This window comes from Geotrypetes seraphini, chromosome 12 (assembly GCF_902459505.1).
Source record: "Geotrypetes seraphini chromosome 12, aGeoSer1.1, whole genome shotgun sequence".
NCBI classification, from domain to species: Eukaryota; Metazoa; Chordata; class Amphibia; order Gymnophiona; family Dermophiidae; genus Geotrypetes; species Geotrypetes seraphini.
This window is the reverse complement of record NC_047095.1, coordinates 38267558-38289726: the sequence shown is the minus strand read 5'-3', so window position 1 is coordinate 38289726 and position 22169 is coordinate 38267558. Positions and strand designations below refer to the sequence as shown.

The 22169-nt window shown below is 43.4% G+C and overlaps 1 protein-coding gene across 3 annotated transcripts in view; it reads right to left on the bottom strand.

The window, feature by feature from the left end:
- PIGK (phosphatidylinositol glycan anchor biosynthesis class K) overlaps nt 1–22169 on the bottom strand; it is a 248631-nt gene that overhangs the window by 67832 nt on the left and 158630 nt on the right. For all 3 annotated transcript variants that reach the window (XM_033916805.1, XM_033916807.1, XM_033916806.1), the window contains exon 10: nt 7402–7477. In XM_033916805.1, coding sequence (XP_033772696.1) covers nt 7402–7477 — 76 coding nt within the window. The remainder of the gene's footprint in view (nt 1–7401; nt 7478–22169) is intronic.

Sequence of the window (22169 nt, the reverse complement as noted above, 5' to 3'; positions counted from 1 at the left end):
GTTTCCAGCAACGGTGATATCAGACCATGGTTCCCAGCTAAGTAAACTTTTTGTTTTTCCTTGTGCACAGTGATGGGTGTAGTACCCTACTGATAATTACATTTTTATAGTGGTGGAATTTTTTGCCAATGATATGAAATTAAGCAGATTTAAAACATTAAATCATTACTGATGTGTGACTGCTGAATATTTATGAAAATTTGAGGCTTTTTCTTTGACTTTTTACATTAAATGTTTATCGGGGGATCACAGCCCATCTCTGGCGAGTAATATTTATATTTTTGAATTTAAATGTCTATCATATCTCTTATCTCCCGCCTTTCCTCCAAAGTATACATACTGAGATCTTTAAGTCTGTCCCCACACACGTTATCACGAAGACCATGCACCATTTTAGTAGCCTTCCTCTGGACCAACTCCATCCTTTTTATATCTTTTTGAAGGTGCAGCCTCCAGAATTGTACACAATATTCTAAATGAGGTTTCACCAGTCTTATACAGAGGCATCAATACCTCCTTTTTGCTACTGGCCATACCTCTGCACCCTAGCATCCTTCTAGCTTTCGCTGTCACCTTTTCACCTTGTTTGGCCACCTTAAGATCATCACGTACAATCACACCCAAGTCCCGCTCTTCTGTCGTGCACAAGTTCTTCACCCAAACAATAGGAGACTTCAGCAGAAAATCAATAGCTGAAGTTGATATTTTCTACTGTATTCACTAGTGTAGTTTTCATTCAGGTTGATGATGTTCCAAGATATCTTTTGTTGCAGTTTTTGTGCAGCAGAATTGCTTGCTGGACATATTTTACATTCAAACTTTATTTTATAACTCTTGTTAACTGAGTATTTTCTGCAGAATGCAAAGTCAATTTTTAAAAACATATTTTGCGTGCAGGGAGGAATATCTGATGTGTTTGGCATATGGAAGAATGGACATCAGAACAGGTTTGCATATCAGGAGTCCCCTGCTGTTGAGTTTCAAATGACCCCAGCAGCCTGTAAATGCCACATTTCAAATTCTGTCTTCTTGTCTGACTCTAAACATAAATGAATTAAACAGCAGAGTAGGCAGCAAGTCAATATGTTCTTAACAGCAAGAGTGAGCATCGAAAGAATTTGATGGTGGTAAGAATAGGCAAATAGAAGATACAGGGGGATGGGATCATCAGGAGCAAAAAAATGAAACAGGAAACAGAATTAACCTTTGAGACTGCTCACCAGATAAAATGTCAGTACAATATTTTTACAGCATAAAAATGTAATAACAGTGCAGGGTTCATTTGACTGCAGTGCTATTTTATAGTTGACTATAATATTGAACCCATTCTAGCTTTTTTCATTTTATTCTCAAGGGTAGGAAAAAGCTTATAATGTTTTGGTATGGTCCTAAATTTTAGATGAGGAAATACATGACAAAATAAATATTGTATTTTAAGCTATGGTGAACAATTAATTTTTTTAAAGGGATATTGTTAATATTAGTAAAATGGGACTGCCTGACATTTATTTACAATTGTTTTGCAGCAACAAAAATGATACAAATTAAAGAACATTCTCAGCATGTCAGGACTTGGCTCAGCTGAACGGATTCAATAGTTTTTCAGTTTGTAAATTCTGTTGCTATGTGAGAGGGAGAGAAATCTGAAAATAGAGGCTACAAGTCATAATGGATTCTGTTTTGTCTCTGATAATGCAAAGAAGTTGTATTTAGCTCTTCAGACAAGAACTTTGTTAAATCAAATCTCTTTGAGCTCATCTTGCATGGTGCTGCAGCAATAAAATATGCAAACTGAGACAAGAAGCTTGTCCTGTTGAGTTCTACAAGTACTTGGTATGGCATATCTAATGCTTAATTCCTCAGAATGATGAAAAAAGAACATGGCAACCAAAGAAGGGGACAAAAGACAACTCAGGCATCCACCACAAGATGATTGTCCTGGGCCAGGGGTAGGCAATTCCGGTCCTCAAGAGCCAGATCCATGTCAGGTTTTCAGGATATCCACAATGAATATATACAAGATGGATTTGCATGCACTGCCTCCTTGAGATGCTAATCTATCTCATGCATATTTATTGTGGCTATCCTGAAAACCTGACCTGGCTCTGGCTCTCGAGGACCGGAATTGCCTACCCCCTATCCTAGGCTAACACTGGGCCCTTTTTACAAAGCCGCGATAGTGATGCTGAGGCAGCATCGCTACTCATGGTTTTCTAAAAGGGGCCCCTAGTGGCCTGACATGCCCATATTTCAGAGTAAGGTGATTTTGTATATTAGTACATATACCCCCATCCCCCTTTTACAAAACCACAAAAGAGGTTTTTAGCGCCTGCCGGTGTGCTGAATGCTCTGTGCTGCTCCGAGGCTCATAGGAGCAATGCAGAGCATTCAGCAAGCCGGCTGGCGCTAAAAGCCTCTTTTGTGGTTTTGTAAAAGGAGGGATAATTATGTCATTTATATATATTTTCACAGCATGAGCCTCTGTGCTCTCGATCTGAAAAAAGGATTCAGATTAGTATCTAATGAAAAATATTTAGGTGTAAGAAATATTTAGTGACATTCATTTTGTTTCGTTTTACAGAACACTGATGAATTTTCTTTTATTCAAATTGCATAGATTTTGTTAAGATTTAATTATTCCAATATGTTTTGCAATTGTCAATGTTTCTGTATGATTTTTCAATTTTCTATTATTATGGTCTATTTTATAATAATATATTTTATTTAAATTGTTTAAAAAATTTTACCCTTTTTTACAAAGCCACGTTAGGCTTTTTTTTATCAGCAGCTGCAGCAGTATTAGCTCTGACGCTCATAAAAATTCTATGAGCATTGGAGCTAATACTGCTGCGGCCAGCGTTAAAAAAGCCTAATTGCGACTTTATTAAGAAATATACAAATTCATAATCCACATAAAATATATCTAGGACCCAAACCGTTGGGAACTTGGACACAACACAGTACGTGTTTCAACAATACTGTCTTCCTCAGGGGTCCCTAAAAGTCCTGATATAAAAACACATGGATTAAGGACTGAAAATAATACTGAGTCGTAACTCTGCACGAATGAGGATTACTCAAAAGCGGAAAAATTTTATAGACCCATTTGCTTTTCAAGACAACCTTTTAAACAGCTAGAGGCATGACTGTGATTTACTATAAAACAAAAGGGGCACTGTTGAAAAAAACACTGAAGGATAATTTTATAGCAGATCACTTATGTATGGCTAAGGACTTATGTCTTTACAAAATATTAGAGGCACAGTGACAGAAATCATGCCTAGGTTGAAACTATGGAGCAGGTGTAACAGATTTTTTTAACAACACACATAAATTGCAACTCCACTTGCACTCTGCCCAAATCTGCCCCTGAACATGCCTAGAAATGGGTTGCATAAAGGTATATACTTTCCTGGTATTGTGTGTATTTTTATATCTGGGACTCCTGTGGTCATTTTATCAAAGCCCATATCCACATGTAAAAAAGGCCTTTACATGTACTAGTAATTTATACAATTTCTCCCGGAGCATGAAAGTTAACCAGGTAATTTTACCCAGCTTTCTTTAGCTAAATATTTATCCAGAAACTAAGCAGCTTGTTTTCAGACTGAATATCTGCAAAATCTAGCATGGAATGTTGCTACTATTTGGGTTTCTGCCAGGTACTTGTAACCTGGATTGGTCACTGTTGGGAACAGAATACTAGCTCGATGAACCATTGATCTGACACAGTATGGCTATTCTTATGTTCCTATGACAAAATTTACTAAGTTTAGATGCCCTGGGAATGCTTCTGGCCTTACCACTCTTTTGGCTAGCTAAGCCCTGGAGCTTTTTTCTGTATAATTTAGCCATTCTGGTTTAAAAAGGTTGACCAGCCAGATAAATCTTTGGAAAATCCATCCCAATATGAACATGGGTCTGGGCTAGAGGCTTGAATACTTAAGCCCTGCAGAGATGCAACAGAGAGATCATTGCAGTCCTTGTGGGTATACAGTCTCAGCCACTGATCCAGAGCAACACACTCTAGCCAGACATGGGGGCCTGTGTTAGCTGGGTTTGTGATGGAATTGTGGTTTGTGACCTATGTCTGAGGACTGTGGATGCACTGGCCAAGGGATATAATGACAGAGGCTAAAGTAGTAGCAAATGAAAGTTTGGAGAACCACAGTCCAATAAAGGCCACTTCTGATTTATCTCAAAGCAGCAGAAGGAAATAGCAAGGTCATTAATAATAAATATATATATACACTATGAACCCCCCCCCAAAAAAAAAAAAAAAAAACCCAAACCAAAATGTTTTTTTGTCATATCTTCCACAGAACTCAACCGATTCTTATGAAATTTAGTGTGTTGTATGCTGAATGAAGTAGATGTAAAATGCTGTAAATATGTCCCCTGAACCACAACACTACTTTGTGAAAATGAACTGATGCTATGGGATACACAAAGAAGTATACTTCTTTGAGGGGGTCAACAGCCAGGTGGATAAAGGGGAATCCATAGACATCATTTACCTTGACTTCCAAAAAGCATTCGACAAGGTACCACACAAAAGGCTGCTAAGGAAGCTATGGAACCACGGGGTGCAAGGGGAGGTCCACCGATGGATTAAAAACTGGCTGGCGGACAGGAAACAGAGGGTTGGAGTAAAGGGCCATTACTCGGACTGGCAATGGGTCATGAGCGGAGTTCCACAGGGGTCGGTGCTGGGACCGCGCCTGTTCAATATATTTATTAACGACCTGGAGGCAGGAACAAAATGTGAGGTTATTAAGTTTGCGGAGGACACCAAACTATACAGCAGGGTAAATAACATGGAGGACTGCAAAGATCTCCAAAAAGATCTGACAATGCTGGAAGAGTGGGTCAAAAAGTGGCAAATGAGCTTCAACATAGGGAAATGCAAGGTCATGCATGTAGGGAAAAAAAACCCGATGTTCACTTACAATATGGGAAACTCACCACTAGGGGTGAGCAACCTTGAAAGAGACCTGGGGGTGATGGTAGACACAACCTTGAAGGCGTCGGCACAGTGTGCGGCAGCCTCAAAGAAAGCAAACAAAATGTTGGGTATCATTAAGAAAGGTATCACAACCAGGACGAAGGAAGTCATCCTGCCACTGTATCGTGCAATGGTGCGCCCGCACCTGGAGTACTGTGTCCAGTACTGGTCGCCATACCTCAAGAAGGACATGGCGGTACTTGAGAGAGTCCAGAGAAGAGCAACTAAGCTAATAAAGGGTATGGAGGACCTCTCATATACTGACAGACTGAAAAGGCTGGGGCTTTTCTCCCTGGAAAAGCGGAGACTTAGAGGGGACATGATAGAAACCTTCAAAATCATGAAGGGTGTAGAAAAAGTAGATAGGGACAGATTTTTCAAATTATGGGGGACTACAAGTACAAGGGGGCACTCGGAGAAATTGAAAGGGGATAGGTTTAGAACAAACGCCAGGAAGTTCTTTTTCACACAGAGGGTGGTGGATACATGGAACACGCTATCAGAAGAAGTGATAAGCAGGAGCACGCTACAGGGCTTCAAAGAAGGTTTGGATAGGTACCTAGAGCAGTGGTTCCCAACCCTGTCCTGGAGGACCACCAGGCCAATCGGGTTTTCAGGCTAGCCCTAATGAATATGCATGAAGCAGATTTGTATGCCTGCCACTTCCATTATATGCAAATCTCTCTCATGCATATTCATTAGGGCTAGCCTGAAAACCCGATTGGCCTAATGGTCCTTCAGGACAGGGTTGGGAACCACTGACCTAGAGGACAAAGGGATTGAGGGGTACAGATAGGAGCAGAGGTAGGTTATAAGGATAGGATTAGAGGATTAGAGGTAAGTTACAAAATTAGTCTGGGACCACTGTTCAGGCGATAGGCCTGATGGGCCGCTGCATGGGCGGACCGCTGGGCAGGATGGACCTCTGGTCTGTCCCAGCGGAGGCACCTTCTTATGTTCTTAAAAGACCGAATTCTGATAAAGAACTTGGTACTGCTAAAAAGTTACAGCAGTCGACAACTGTTGACAGAGTTCCCACAGAAGGATTGGAACAAAAATGGCCTTGATCTGCTGCAATGCAAAATCCAAGCAACAGGCACTGTGGATCATAAGCCAGACAATGGACTATTGCATTCGATTCACACACAAGAACACATTGACGTTGTATGTGATCTTGTACTGAGCCAGGTGGACGTGCCGCAAACACACCGAACAACTCATCAAATAGCAAGAGAAGCAGGAATAAGTCAGACAACTGTGAATAGGATAATTCATGACAATCTGAAATTAAAGTGTCTTAAAAAGCATCGTGCTCAAGAGTTAACTTTACACAACAAAGACACATACCTGAAACAGTGCAAGCAGCTTTTGACCAAGTACATAGAGCACAGTGTCAACTTCATCTGGTTTACATATAAAAAATATTTACAGTAGCTCTACCGATTAACACAGAATGATCGCTTGTATGTACCTTCAACAACACTGAAGCATGAGGTAATGCTAAACACCTACTATGGACCCGCCCGACGTTCAGCCAATCAGTCACGGTCTCAGTAGTAATCTCAAAACTTGGATTCACAGATCTGTTCTTCATTGATCCTGGGGTTAAAATCTTTGGCGCATACTACTGGAACATCCTCTTGATGCAGAAGCTGTTGCCAGCGATCAGTTGCAGGAGACTACTTTATCTTCCAATGGGACAATGTCCAGCATATTGGGCAAAGGACACCATAGAACTGGTACATTGGGAGACCCCAGACTTATTTATTAATTGGTCCTGACCTCTAGCCTGCGAATTCACCAGACGTAAACCCAGTTGACTACCAGATTTGGGGGCTGATACCAGATAGCGATATCTGACATCGAAGGTGCTAATCAGCACCTCATATCTGTTTGGGTTGAGCTGAAGCAGAGCGTCATTGACAAGTCGATCAATCAGTGGTGGCCAAGGCTAAAGGTGTGCCTTTGTGCAAACGGAGTGCACTTTGAACATATGCTTAATTGAAACATTACTTTTTGACTTTATATTTTTCTGCAAGATATGCCATAAAACTTTTTGATGTGTTTTTATTCAGTTCAGAATTCATTTTTCGCATGGTAGTAAAATATTTACATGTTACATCAACTTCATTCAAGACATGACACAAAATTTCATAAGAATCGGACAAGTTCTGTGGAAGATATATGTGATAAAAAACATTCTGATGTGGGTTTTTTCAGTGCACAGTGAACATAATAAAAAAAAAATCCCCGAATGAATCCTGTTTTCAAGTTACACAGAAATGAAATAAAGTGAGGTCTAAAGGTGGTAATAATATTTTCTAAGCACAAAGACAAAACATTTTAGCATAAATAGTCCAATATTTGAGGTTAAAACATAAAACAATATGACATACCTGATGTATTATTTCAACTACAGAAAGCTGCTCTGCATATTTCAGCTGCTCTGTTGCCACCTCTTCTTTAACGGGTCTGAAAATACAGATCATCTAAATTAAAAAGTACTGTAACACTTTTCACATTTTAAATAATATATTTTATCAAGCTGCGCTAGCAGGGTTAGCACGTCGGACATTTCATCAAGCACTAACCCCCGCAGCCGGCTAAAAAACTAACACCTGCTCAATGCAGGCATTAGCGGCTAGCGCGGCAGGTGGTTTAATGCGCGGTATTACGCACATTAAACCCCTACCGCAGCTTGATAAAAGGACTCCATAAAGCCTTTGGGGCTCATAATTTAAAAAACAAACAAACATCCAAAAAGTGGCCTAAATCGGTACTTGGACGATCAAAAAGCCAGATTGTACAAGTACCTATAATCAAAGCTGGTTTTACAGGTATCTAAAACCAGCTTAGGCCTTCCCCTACCTCTAAATGCCTAGAGCGAAAAGAGGCATTTTCAGAGGAGGGGAAAGGGCGGACCTAGACTTAGTCGTACAGCAAGTATAACCAAAAACTTGAGCAGGAGGATGGCGGGCCTGCCGGGCAGATGGGCTTGGGACAGGTCCGTCCATCCATCTTCATGTAAGTTAAGGGGGTTTCGGGGGGTGGGGGGTGTTGGAGGGGTCACGGGATTAGGGGGGTTCAGGAGTTCAAGGGAGGGCCGGGGGCGGTTGCAGGGGGGTGGGTACATCGTGGGCAGGAGAGCCTGAGATCCCTCCTGCCCGTATTTTAGGGGGGTGCATCATGGGCACGAGGGCTTGGGATCCTTCCTGCCTGTATTTTAGGGAGGTGGGGGGTGCGCTGTGGGCAGGAGGGCCTGGGCTCCCTCCTGTCCATATTTAAGAGGGGGATCATGGGTCACCTCGGCCGGAGGGGTTGGGCTCCCTCCTGCCGGTATTGTTTGGGGGAGTGTTGCGGGTCACCTCGGCAGGAGGGGTTGGGCTCCCTCCTGCTGGTATTGTTTCTGGGGCTGGGGGGATAGGGGTGTTGCAGGTCGCCTCGGCTGGAGGGGTTGGGCTCCCTCCTGCTAGTATTGTTTCGGGATTCGGGGGTGGATTGCAATCGTGGCAGGAAAGATTGGGCATCTCTTCTGCCGCGATCGTGATCTCCCCCACCGAACTGCCACGAACCACGGCAGGAGAGATTGGGCATCTCTCCGGTCACGGCAGTTCAGGGGGGACTGCGATTGGGGAAGGGGAGATGAGGCATCTCTCCTGCCGCGATCGTTGGGGGGGGGGGGGAATTCTGTAATCAGTGCTGTTTTTAACGGTCACCGGTTACAGAATCCAGCTTTTAGGCGAAGGACTGGTCCCTCCTTCACCTAAAATGTCTTATTTTGGCGTTTGGGACTTGGGCAATTTTTTGGTTGATAATGTGTTCTAAGTTTAGATGTAATGGTGGTCTGGGCGATTAAACTGCTGAATGTAGAGTTAGGCCATTCTAAAAAAAAAACTCATTTTGGACTTTTTTTTTTGAGAATGGACATTTTCCCTGCTGCTACTTTCAACGTTTAGGGCCTAAGGCCAAAAGGGAACTTAGATTTTTTTTTTTGATTATGCCTTTATCTCATGTATGCATTAATTAGACCCTAATGCTGAGCTGCAAAGTCATCCTGAAAACATTCCTTTGGTGTTCAGCAAAAAATTAGAACCTGGCTGCTTCTTAAATTTACATCTAGTCTTTAAGCTGCCTTCATAATCTATTCTAACTCTGAAACAACTTTACCGCAACTACAACCGTTTGAATAGCTGCTTAGGCACCAATTATGACTCACTGTATTAGAGTCTATTAAACTATAAAGGATGTTTTATCTTAAATTGGAAAAGTCACTTTGTGTTAAGCTATTTAAACAACAAATATGCTCATTACACATTCAAGGTACAGAAAATATAAATGTCGTACTGTGAAAAATATTCACATATACAACATGTAGATTAATGATAAAATAAAGAGTCTTCCCTTCATCTACTGTAGACTTGCAATAATGATAGCCCAGTACAAGTGAGGCGATGAAAAGTATCTAGCAAGTACCTGCTGTTATGTTCAGACCTACGCTCTATTTATTTCAGCTCATGGAACATATTTATACAATGATGAAAGGCATACAGATATAAATGCACATATATACTTGGCAGCAGTATGAACTTTTTTCATAAATCTATTATTATAAAAGCACTCGCACATAAATTACATTTTCTAAACAGCAGAATTTGAACAAGGGTAGAAAGCATTCTAGTTTGCAGGGTGCTGGGGCATTGGTGAGGGGTAATTTTTAAGGGGTGGTGACAGTTTGCAAGAGGTTGAAGCAGTTAAAGGGAGGTAATTTAGTGGTTACAGCAGCTTGGGTGTAGTTTGGGGGGGGGGCTGGGAGAGTAAAGGAAGTAGTTTGAAAGGAAGATTACCCCAACTGTTATGTTTCACTATAGAGAATAGGAAAACCAGAAGAACAAGCACTTTGCAGACCAAGGCCTTGATTCTACAAAGCGCGTCTAAAGTAGTTTGTATGTCCAAGATAGGCGTCCTTTGTAGAATCACACTCAGCGCTGTTTAGACATCCAATTTTTGAGACATCCTTTAAAGAATCGGATTTTAGATGAGAGTTAGACATCCAAACAGTGTCCTTAATGTTACATTTTATTATTAAGAGGTTATTAGAATGGCAATTTTATGGTGTTTTTCATTATAATTGTGATACTGGGAGTTGCATGTGTTTAACGCTTTTATTTATTTCTTTTCCATCAGAGAGAGTGACTGGGATTCGAACCAGCAACATTAAGGTAGAAGGCTGTAGGTTTAACCAGTGTGCTACACAGTGAGCTAGCAAGTTGCATAGCAATTGTAAAACTAGGTCCTATAGGTATTGTATAGGATGTCTACTTTTCAGCATAGTTTGGGCTTCAGATAAACGTGAATTCTATGCACAGAACTCAGGCACAGTTTGGACGTCCTTGGCATTGAATTTCCAAGGTTAATTCAGTCTGCAGCTGGAAGCAGCTTACCAGCTGCTTATCATCATGGGCTGAATATCAAGCCCATCATATTCTAAACCAAAACAACCAAACATGGAATGGATGTTCATATACTGATACATATAATCTGGGTCATTTTGAAGGCTACACCATTTTAGTAGCCATCCTCAGTATGGAGTCAGTCCAAAGTGTGGCTAATAAAATGATCAATGGTCTCTGCCATAAAGCATATGAGGATTGGAAAAAAGGTGGGAGAAATAAAGACAATTAAATACCTGTAAGGAATAAATGAAGACTGGCTTCTTTCAAGTGAAAGAAAGCTCTGTTATAAGAGGTTATAGGATTAAGGTAAAAAGGGGCAGACTCAGGAATAAATTAAATAAATATTCCTTTAAACAAAGGGTGGTAGATACATTTAATAGTCTCAATGAAGATGGTGGAAACAAAGATGGTACAGTCTGTTCTCGTTATTCGCATGTTCACAACGCATGATTTTGCCTATCCATGGTTGCATCAATTACAACCAATATTCCCCATTTACACTGCTTTGTTCACGTATTCGCAGACCAGTGCTTTAAAAAAAAAAAAAAAGTTTGTTTTGCTTTCACTTTCACCTTGTTTCCAAATATAGTCCCCAAGCGTCCAAAGAGTGAATTACAGGTCCTTCAAGTGTTGTCCCATGTTGGAACCTAACCCTATTTATCTTTCAGTGGTTTTGAGGCACAGTACATACTCTGCTGGAACCTAACCTCTATTTTCCCATAGATTCAATGTATCATTATTTATGATTTCACAGTTCACAGACATTTTTGGGAATCGTACTACAGTGAATAACGAGAATGAACTGAATCTGAATTCAAGAGACCATGGACCAAGTACAGACGATCACTAAGGGAAAGGATTGTACAGATTAGTAATTGATGTGGATTAGACAGACCTACTGGTTACATTAGCAGGCTGAGAACCAAGAAAGCCATGTTCAAATTCTGCTCTCACTGCCTGTGATCCTGGCCAAGTCACTTAACTCTCCATTGCCTCAGGTATAAACCTAGATTGTAATTGAGGACAAAAGAAAAACCCATTCTACCTTAATTTAAGTCACCATGAACTTCTGAGAAAGATGTGAGCTAAATCAAATTTCTCTCCCCTTTCTGATTTTTATGTTAATGTAAATAGCAGTTATAAATTTGCATCCTCAGGCTGCAGTTTCCATTGGTTATGAGTGTATATTGGGCATGCCTGGAAAGCATTTATTTCTGACTTCACACTGGCAATTCATACATATTGTACATAAGAACATAAGCAGTGCCTCCGCCGGGTCAGACCATAGGTCCATCCTGCCCGGCAGTCCGCTCCCGCGGCGGCCCAAACAGGTCACGACCTGTCTGAATCACCAGAAGAGGCTCCCTTGCCACCTTGGTTTCTCATTGAAGTCCTATCTTCCCATCGAAGTCCTAACCCTCTGGTCTTGCACATGCACGACCTGGTTGGGTTTCTATACTTATTACCTGGTTAGCTTTCTATACTTGTGTTACATCCCAGCTCCTCCCTCAGTATCCCACGATCCCTTTATCCCTCAGGAATCCGTCCAATTCCTGTTTGAATCCCTGTACCGTACTCTGCCTGATCACTTCCTCCGGTAGCGCATTCCAAGTGTCCACGACCCTTTGGGTGAAAAAAAACTTCCTTGCATTTGTTTTGAACCTATCTCCCTTCAGTTTCTCCGAATGCCCCCTCGTACTTGTTGTCCCCTTCAGTCTGAAGAATCTGTCCCTATCCACCCTCTCTATGCCCCTCATGATCTTGAAGGTCTCTATCATATCTCCCCTGAGCCTCCTTTTTTCCAGAGAGAAGAGCCCCAGCCTATCCAACCTCTCGGCGTATGGGCAGTGTTCCAGCCCTTTTACCAGTTTCGTTGCTCTCCTTTGGACTCTCTCAAGTACCGCCATGTCCTTCTTGAGGTGCGGCGACCAATACTGAACGCAGTATTCCAGATGTGGACGCACCATCGCTCGATACAATGGCATGATGACTTCCCGCGTCCTGGTTGTTATGCCCCTCTTTATGATGCCCAGCATCCTGTTGGCTTTTTTCGAGGCTGCTGCGCACTGTGCAGATGGCTTCAGTGATGCATCCACCAGCACACCCAAGTCTCTCTCAAGTCTGCTGTCTCCCAACAATGCCCCCCCCAATTTGTAGTTGAACAACGGGTTCTTTTTCCCTATATGCATGACCTTGCATTTTTCCACGTTAAAGCGCATTTGCCATTTGTTTGCCCAGTCTTCCAGCTTGTCCAGGTCCCTTTGCAGGTCCTCGCACTCCTCCCTGGACCTAACTCTGCCGCACAGTTTGGTATCGTCTGCAAATTTTATAACCTCGCACTTTGTCTCCTTTTCCAGGTCATTGATAAATATGTTGAAGAGTAACGGCCCCAGCACCGATCCCTGTGGCACACCGCTTGTGACTCCCCGCCAGTCAGAATATTGGCCCTTCACTCCGACCCTCTGCAGTCTACCCGACAACCAGTGCTTGATCCATCTGTGCACATCCCCTCCCATCCCGTGGTTCCACAGCTTCCTAAGCAGCCTTTCATGTGGCACCTTGTCGAAAGCCTTTTGAAAATCGAGATAAATGATGTCTATGGGTTCCCCATTGTCCACCCGACTGCTTATTCCCTCAAAGAAGTACAGAAGGTTCGTTAGGCACGACCTTCCCTTACAGAATCCGTGCTGGCTTGTTCTCAGTAGGCCATTCCTCTCGATGTGCTCGCAAATGCCGTCCTTGATCATAGCTTCCACCATCTTCCCTATAATTGAAGTCAGGCTCACCGGCCTGTAGTTCCCGGGGTCACCCCTCGATCCCTTCTTGAAGATAGGTGTGACATTCGCCAATTTCCAGTCCTTTGGTACCTCACCAGTTTTCAAGGATAGGTTGCAAACATGCTGGATTGTGCCCGCTATTTCTTGTCTTAGTTCCTTCAGAACCCTTGGGTGGATCCCGTCCGGGCCCGGTGATTTACCGCATTTTAACCTGTCTATCTGTTTGAGGACATCCTCCTTACTTACCTCTATGTGCTCCAATTTTTCGGCCACTCATGAGCTCCTCTGAGTCCGGTATATTAGATGTGTCTTCGCTCGTGAAAACCGACAAGAAGAACGTGTTCAACCTCTCAGCTACCTCTTTATCCTCCTTAATCACTCCCTTCCTATCCCCATCATCCAATGGCCCCACCTCCTCTCTCGCTGGTCGCTTCCCCTTTACGTAACTGAAGAATGCCTTGAAGTTTTTCGCCTCCCTGGCCAGCCCCTCTTCGTATTCCCCTTTTCGCTTTTCTAACCTCTCGGTGGCATTCCTTTTGGCATTTCCTGTGCGCCTGGTGATTTTCCTCCGTTGGGTCCTTTTTCCATCTCCGGAAGGATACTTTTTTGTCATTTATTGCCCTCTTTACTTCAGTTGACATCCAAACCGGGTCCTTTGATCGCTTGTTCTTGCAGCCTTTCCTGAAACTGGGGACGTACATTCTTTGTGCTTCCTGCTGGGTGTCCCTGAATAGGGTCCAGGCGCTTCCCACAGTCTCCATCCTAGAGATGTTTCTGAACTTCCTCCCCACCATTTCCCTCATAGCAACATAGTTCCCTTTCTTGAAGTTGAGCGCAGTTGTTGCGGTCCTCCTTACTATGGGTGTCCCCCTTTCTAATGTGAATCTGATCGCGTTGTGATCACTGTTGCCTAGTGGTCCTCCCACTTCTACCCCTCTTGCAGGCCCCCCTATTGTAAAAACCCAGATGTTAGAATTTAGCAGCTGCTCTGAGGACGGTGTGTCAGCTAACTGCTTCTTTGCACCTTGAGTGTCTCTGCTTTGGTCAAAGGGGTAATTGTGCTTAAATCTCTGGTGTTAAAAAACAAAAAACACCTAAAAATCTTACAGAAAATGAGTATTTTTGCTTATCTCCTTAACTGGCTTTTCTTGGATGTCCAGTTCTATGAAATCTACTTACACATTTAAATTCTGCAAAATCTTCACTTACACATATTAAATATTGACTTTTATATGTGCAGATCCCCAACTGGTGCCAATTTAAAAACAAATAATTTAAAAAAAACAGCTGTATTTCTGGTGTTTAGCAAGCCTTTTGTAAAATACCTTCTTAATTGTAAACACCTGACTTGGATATCCCTTTATCTACCTAGTGGCCCTATGCCAAAACAGCCTTGTAAGGGGTGGTTTTCACACTGTCAACCTTGAAAACCTGCAACTGCTTTTACCTGAAGCTTTTGCATCAGTCTTTAATGTGCATATCTTAGACTTTGAAAACCACCTAAGGTAAACACACCTGCAGAAATGTGTCCTTTATTGATCTGTAGGTCCGATTTCCACCCTGTGTGCTTTTAAAAAAATTAAGTATGGGCGAGTGTTGTTGTAATCTCCACCATAACCCTGTCCTTGGGAATGCTTCTATGACTGTAGGTGACAGTATTTGTTTTAGGGAATAATGGGTGCATATTTCTCTTTGCTCAGGCTGAGCAATTTCAAATATGGAGGGGCAGCAGGGAAATGTCCATTCTCAAAAAAAATATCCAAAATGTGGGTTTTTTCGAGAAATGCCTACCTGTACATTCAGGCGTTTAATTGCCCAGACCACCACTACTTTTATCTTTAAACCGCATTCCCGCCCAAAAATCTGCCCAAGTCCCAAATGCCCAAAACAAGACCTTTTAGGCGTAGGAGGGATCAGTCCTTTGCTTAAAACCACAATTCTCTAACCGGCATCTGTCATAAGTGCCGGTTAGAGAATCAAGAAATGTTGAGGGGTATAATAATAATTTAAAAAAAAAAACAAAAACCCATCTAAGTCCCTTTTTGGCCTACGGCGCTAGGCACCCAAATTCGGCTGTGATCAGCTCAACAGCAACCTGATCTGGAACTTATACCTGTTTTGACTTCATCTAAATCAAAACGTATAAGTTCCGTCCAGGCAACCTCGTCAAACTTTCGATTATCGCTGCAGGACGACTAAGTCTAGATTGGCCCACATCCTGCCTACCTCCCGCCCTAACCACTCCTCCAAAACCGCCCCTCTGGACACACAGCGGGTTTCAGAGGCCTAAAAGGTCTCTGGATACGTCCAAAAACTGGCTTTAGTTATCGGCACATGGGCGACCTATCTTTAAGGTTGTTCGAGTACCGACTTAGGCCGGTTTTAGGATGTATTTTTGTTTTGATTATGAGCCCCATATTGTTTATGTATATTATTTATGAATAGGTTAAACAGCACAGGTTCCAGTACAGATCCCTGGGTTACCCACTATGACATTTTTCCATCTGATACACTGACCATTTAATCCTGTTCTCTATGTCCTCTCTCTTCACCATTGCTTGCTATCCTATTACTTTTTAATTTCCTGTTCATTCTTTCCAAAAATACTAGGACTAGGGGGCATGTGATGAAGCTACTAAGTAGTAGATTTAAAACAAACTGAAGAAAATATTTCTTCACACAATGTGTAATTAAACTCTGGAATTTGTTGCTGGAGAATGTAGTGAAATCAGTTAACTTAGTGGGGTTTAAAAAAGGTTTGGATAAATTCCTAAAAGAGGAGTCCATAGGCCATTATTGAGATAGCTTGAGAAAATCCACTGCTTATTCCTAGGTTAAGCAGCATGAAATTTGTTTTATGGGTTGGGCACTGTTGGAAACAGGATACTGGGCTTGATGGACCTTCAGTCTCATGTCTCTTTGAAAGACTTTGACAAATCCAGAAATGCTGTAACAACCTGGCTCACCTTTATCTAACATTTGTTTGCACTTTCAGTCAGTAAGGCAAAACGTCACTTTGCAAAATTCACGCAGTCTCATTACCACTAAGCCGTGTAAATCTATATGGCCAAAAGTTTTGCTCTTATTTCTTCACATATACACAAATACCAGGATTTATGTTTTTACCCCATTAAATAACAAGTCCAACCACTTTGTATGCAGGAGACATAACAAGTGATTAATTATTGTAATTCATTATGTAGCTCAGAGTAGCATAGCATATGGGATCCCTTTTTAATGTCAGCCTGGAGTAACATATCCCTGTGATCAATCAGTGGAAGAAAAGTACACAAAGACAGTTGTGCAATGACAAGAGATTTATATTTTATATATCTTAAGAATGTGCTTCCTGGTCTTTGCTGACAAAAGATCTTTTTTTACAGGCACAGAATAATTTTGTAAAATAAGGCCCTAAATTTAGTTTGGTTTGGTCCCCAGATTTGGGAGTTAAGAACATAAGAACTGCCGCTGCTGGGTCAGACCAGTGGTCCATCATGCCCAGCAGGCCGCTCACGCGGCGGCCCTCTGGTCTAAGACCAGCACCCTAACTGAGACTAGCCCTACCAGCGCACGTTCTTGTTCAACAGAAACTTGTCTAACTTTGTCTTGAATCCTTGGAGGGTGTTTTCCCCTATAACAGCCTCTGGAAGGGCGTTCCAGCTTTCTACCACTCTCAGGAAGATGTTTACTAAGCTGTGCTATGTAGCTACTGCAAGCACTAGTGTTAGCATGGATATGCACTAATAGCTATCATACATTAAAATCAGCCAGCATGGTAAAAATCCTTAGCACAGGTAGTGGCAGAAGTGAGGTAGGTCATGGGTAGAAAAAGGGCATGGCCAACATTGACAGCCAGAATACAAGACATTACTGCACATTAGCAAGGCTATACTTAGTATCATCTCAAGAAGTGGCATTAAGTGCATCCACAACAAAAAATGACAGCCTACCCACCCTCTCAAATCATAAGAACATAAGAATTGCCGCTGCTGGGTCAGACCAGTGGTCCATCATGCCCAGCAGTCCGCTCATGTGGCGGCCCTTAGTTCAAAGACCAGTGCCCTGAGTCTAGCCTTACCTGTGTACGTTCTGGTTCAGCAGGAACATGTCTAACTTTGCCTTGAATCCTTCTTCCAATCTGACCCCCCATTGATCAACTTCTTCACAGAGCCCCCCTTTGAAGACCATGTCAACCCACTCCAACAGAATATTTCCCCCACAATAGAAAGCTCTGACCTCCCCCCCCCCCCACCCTAAAAGCTCCCTGGATCTCACCTGAAGGTCTCCTTAGTAGTCTACTGCAGTGTTTCTCAACACGGTCCTGGAATATACCCCCTTGCCAGTCAGATTTCAGAATATCCACAATGAATAAGCATAAACTTGATTTGTTTACACTCCCCTCCATTATTTGCAAATTTCTTTCATGCATATTCATTGTGGATACCCTGAAAACCTGACTGGCAAGGAGGTACTCCGGGACTGAGTTGAGAAACACTGGTCTACTGGATAGAGCAAGATTGGTATCCCTCCACTCTTAACCACAGCTACTCTGGGTTCAAAATGGCAGCTATGACCTCTAGAAGTAGTCTCAGGGTACTAACCCTAAGGGTCAACCTGCCATATAAGGAATCATTTCCCTTATATGGCAGATTGACCCCCCCCCCCCCTAATTCTTACTACTTTGAGACTACCACTTGGCTGTCATTTTAAACCTGGGACTAATCCTGCCCTATGCAATGACCTACCAGGGAGATCCCTGACAGAATACAGGGATGGGGTCTTCCATGAAGGGAGATGTTTTGGTTGTGGAAGTGTGCCTTGAGGGGTGGGTACTGTTTCGGGAGATGGAGGAGGCTCAATTTGTACCACTACAGCAGCAGGATTTTTTTTTTTTTTTTTTTTCTCCTTTGTTTTAATATTTTACAGTGAAATCCACATTATATGGCAAATGCTGGTCACACACCTATATTTACTGCACAGGATCTGCATTTACCACATCTCAAGCTTTGCACTGAAGGTGCAGTAAATGCAAAAACTCAGGGCCGCCATCAGGGCAGTACCACCAGTCCTGCATTCAGGGGCCCGGAGCTGACAGGGTGCCCGGGCTCCCCCAGGGTCCTAGGCCACAGTCTAGGGAGGGGGCGGTCCGCCCCAGGTGGACAGGAGAGAGCTGGACGGGAGACCCGCGGAGTTCAATACATCTCGAGCCGCGAGGCTCGTCTTCTGTTCCTACCTGCCCTGCCGCTCACATATAGCCGATTGGAAGTGTTCCCCGATGTCAGCGCTGACGTCGGAGAGAGGGCTTAAGCAAAGCCTGCCCTCCGACGTCAGCGCTGACGTCGGAGAATACTTCCGGTCGGCTATTTGTGCGCGCCAGGGCAGGCAGGAAACAGGAAACAAGCCTCTCGGCTCGAGTTCCGTTTTGCTGAGAAAGTTGCAAAGATGGGCTGGGAGGCAAACGCGGAACACAAAAGGGGGGAGGGAGTGCGTTTTGGACACAAGGCATGAACTTGGGAGAGAGAAAGGGAGGGAAAGAGATGCTGAGGTGGGGGAGGGAATGGGTTTTTGGACACAAGGCATGAACTTGGGAGAGAGGAAGGGAGGGAAAGAGATGCTGAGGTGGGGGAGGGAATGGGTTTTTGGACACAAGGCATGAACTTGGGAGAGAGGAAGGGAGGGAAAGAGATGCTGAGGTGGGGGAGGGAATGGGTTTTTGGACACAGAAGGCATGGACTTGGGAGAGAGGAAGGGAGGGAAAGAGATGCTGAGGTGGGGGAGGGAATGGGTTTTTGGACACAGAAGGCATGGACTTGGGAGAGAGGAAGGGAAGGAAAGAGATGCTGAGGTGGGGGAGGGAATGGGTTTTTGGACACAGAAGGCATGGACTTGGGAGAGAGGAAGGGAGGGAAAGAGATGGTTGTGTACACGGGGAATAGAAGAAAGGAGAATTTTTGTTCATAGGGAGGGAGTGAGGTACAGATAGTGGCATACCAGGGTGGGGGGGGGTGGTCCGCCCTGGGTTTACGTCCAAAGGAGGTGCACAGCTGGCCACCCTCCAGTGTTCTCCCTAGGCCGGCAAACTGCGGCTCTTTAGCCACTTGAGTGCCACCGCCGCCATCGGGAACAGGCCGGCGCCAAGTTCTCCTTGCTTTTCCCTGTGGGGCCGACCAACTCTCGCCACTTGCGTCAATTCTGACGTCGGAGAGGACGTTCTGGGCCAGCCAATCGCTGCCTGGCTGGCCTAGAACGTCCTCTCCGACGTTAGAATTGACGTCGGGTGGCGAGAGTTGGTCGGCCCTGCGGGGAAGAGAAGCAGTGGCAACCTATTCCTCAGTGGCGGTGACAGCATTTTCCCAATGGTGGTGGCATAGGGGTGGGCAGGGAGAAAGAAAGAAAGGGGGAGGGTGAAACAAAGAAAAATGGGGCACGGAAAGAGAGAGAAAGAGACATACAGAACGAAAGAGGGTGTGGAGAGAGAAAGAAAGAAGGGGGCAGGGTGAGAGAGAGAGAAAAACAGACATACAGAAAGAAAGGGGATATGTAGAGAGAGAAAAAGAAAGACGGGGCAAGGTGAAACAAAGAAAAAGTTTAGGGAGGGAATGAGGTCTGGAGGAGAGGAAGCATACAGGAGGCTGAAAGAAGGGAAGAAATATTGGATGCACAGTCAGAAGAATAAAGTGCAACCAGAGACTGATGAAATTACCAAAGGTAGGAAAAATGATTTTATTTTCAATTTAGTGATCAAAATGTGTCTGCTTTGAGAATTTATATATGCTGTCTATATTTTGCAATATGGCCCCCTTTTACTAAACTTCAATAGCGTTTTTTAGCACAGGGAGCCTCTGAGCGTTGAGAGCAGCGTGGGGCATTCAGCGCAGCTCCCTGCGCTAAAAACCGCTATCGCGTTTTAGTAAAAAGGGAGGGGGAATATTTACCTATTTTTGTATAGTTGTTACTGAGGTGACATTGCATAAAGTCATCTGCCTTGTCCTCTTTGAAAACCCGCGGAATATAAATGATAATTAACATTTTCTCTGGGGAAATTATAGACCAGTAAGCCTGGCTTCAGTGCTGAGCAAAAGGGTGAAAACACTTATAAAAAAATAAAATTGTGGAAGACAGACAAACATGATTTAATGGACAGAGTGAGCATGGGTTCAGCCGAGGGAGATATTGCCTCACCAATCTGCTTCGCTCCCTTCCCTGCCTGCCGCGGCAGCCTTCACTGGACCAGCAGGTAAAACACGGGGAACAGCGACGGAAGACAGACAGACGGACGGATGGGGGGGGGGGGTTAAAAAAAAGGTGGTGCGGCAGCAGCGGGCAGGTGGGTTTAAAAAGGAGGTTCGGGGCAGCAGGTTGGTGTGTTTAGAAAGGTGGTGCGGCAGCAGTGGGCGGGCAGGCGGGTGGGTTTAAAAAGGAGGTTCGGCAGCGGGGGGGTGGATATAGAAAGGTGGTGCAGAGGGCGGGTTTTACAAAGGTATGGGGGGAAGGGTAACAAAATTTGTACCTTGGCTTCATAAGATGCACCCAGATTTCCACCCACTTTTGGGTAGGAAAAAAGTGCGTCTTATGGAGCAAAAAATATGATACACAAAATTGTAGTTTATTATAAGTTTAGTTCATCTCTTTAAACAGAGTTTTTACCAACTATACTGTATATACAATACATAGACTGAACAAGAATTTAAGAAATAAATCTCAAAGGGATCCAAATTAGAACAGGCAATAATAAACAAAATTCAAAAATGTCTCTGATAATTCACACTTGTTTTGCTAACCAGGCTTATCAAAAGGTCAGGAGATAAAAGCCACCAATAAGCAATGCAACATTATAAGCAGAATCATAACTTCTTTTCTAGATTAAACAGCTGGATGCACTGAAAAAAACATAAAAAATATTTTAATGTATCAGTAACAATGTAATCTTAACTTGATCAGTAATCTCATATAGAATTGCTTTAAAAAAAAAGCCGTGGAATTTTTTTATGCATAAATGGGCAGATCGATTTTCAGAGGGTTGTGTTCGTGAGGAGCTAGCTAAAATAAAGGTAGACAAAGCAATGGAGCTGGATGGTGTACATCCGAGGGTGCTGAAGGAACTTAGGGAAGTTCAAGTAGCTCCACTGACTGACCTTTTCAACGAGTCTCTAGAGTCAGGAGTGGTACTGGAGGACTGGTGAAGGGCGGATGTGGTCCCTCTCCACAAAAGTGGAAGCAAGGAAGAAGGCTGACTTCTGTGGTAAGTAAATTAATGGAAATGCTTTTAAAACAGAAAATGGTCAAGTTTCTGGAAACCTGTGGATTACAGGACCGGAGGCAACATGGATTCACTAGAGGTAGGTCTTGTCAGACAAATCTGATCAATTTCTTTGACTGGGAGACCAGAGAATTAGATAGAGGATGTGCGCTAGATGTGGTGTATTTACATTTTAGCAAAGCCTTTGACAGTGTTCCACACAGACGTCTAATAAATAAACTGAGTGCCTTTGGGATGGGTCCCAAAGTGACGGGCAGTGTCAGGAACTGGTTGAGTGGAAGGTGAAAGAGGGTAGTGATCAATGGAGATTGCTCTGAGGAAAGGGATGTTACCAGTGGTGTGCCTCAAGGTTCTGTTCTTGGGCCTGCTCTTTTAAACATTTTTATAAATGATATTGCTGAAGGGTTGTCGAGTAAGATTTCCCTCTTTGCGGATGATACCAAAATCTGCAGTAGAGTAGACATGCCAGATGGTGTGAATAACATGAAGAAAGACCTGGTGAAGCTTGAAGAATGGTCTGAAATTTGGCAGCTAAAATTTAATGCTAAGAAATGCAAGGTCATGCATTTCGGCTGCAAAAACCCAAGGGAATGGTACAGTTTAGATGATGAAGAAATTATATGCACGATGGAAGAGCGGGTTGAAAAGGTGACGGTGAAAGCTGGAAGGATGCT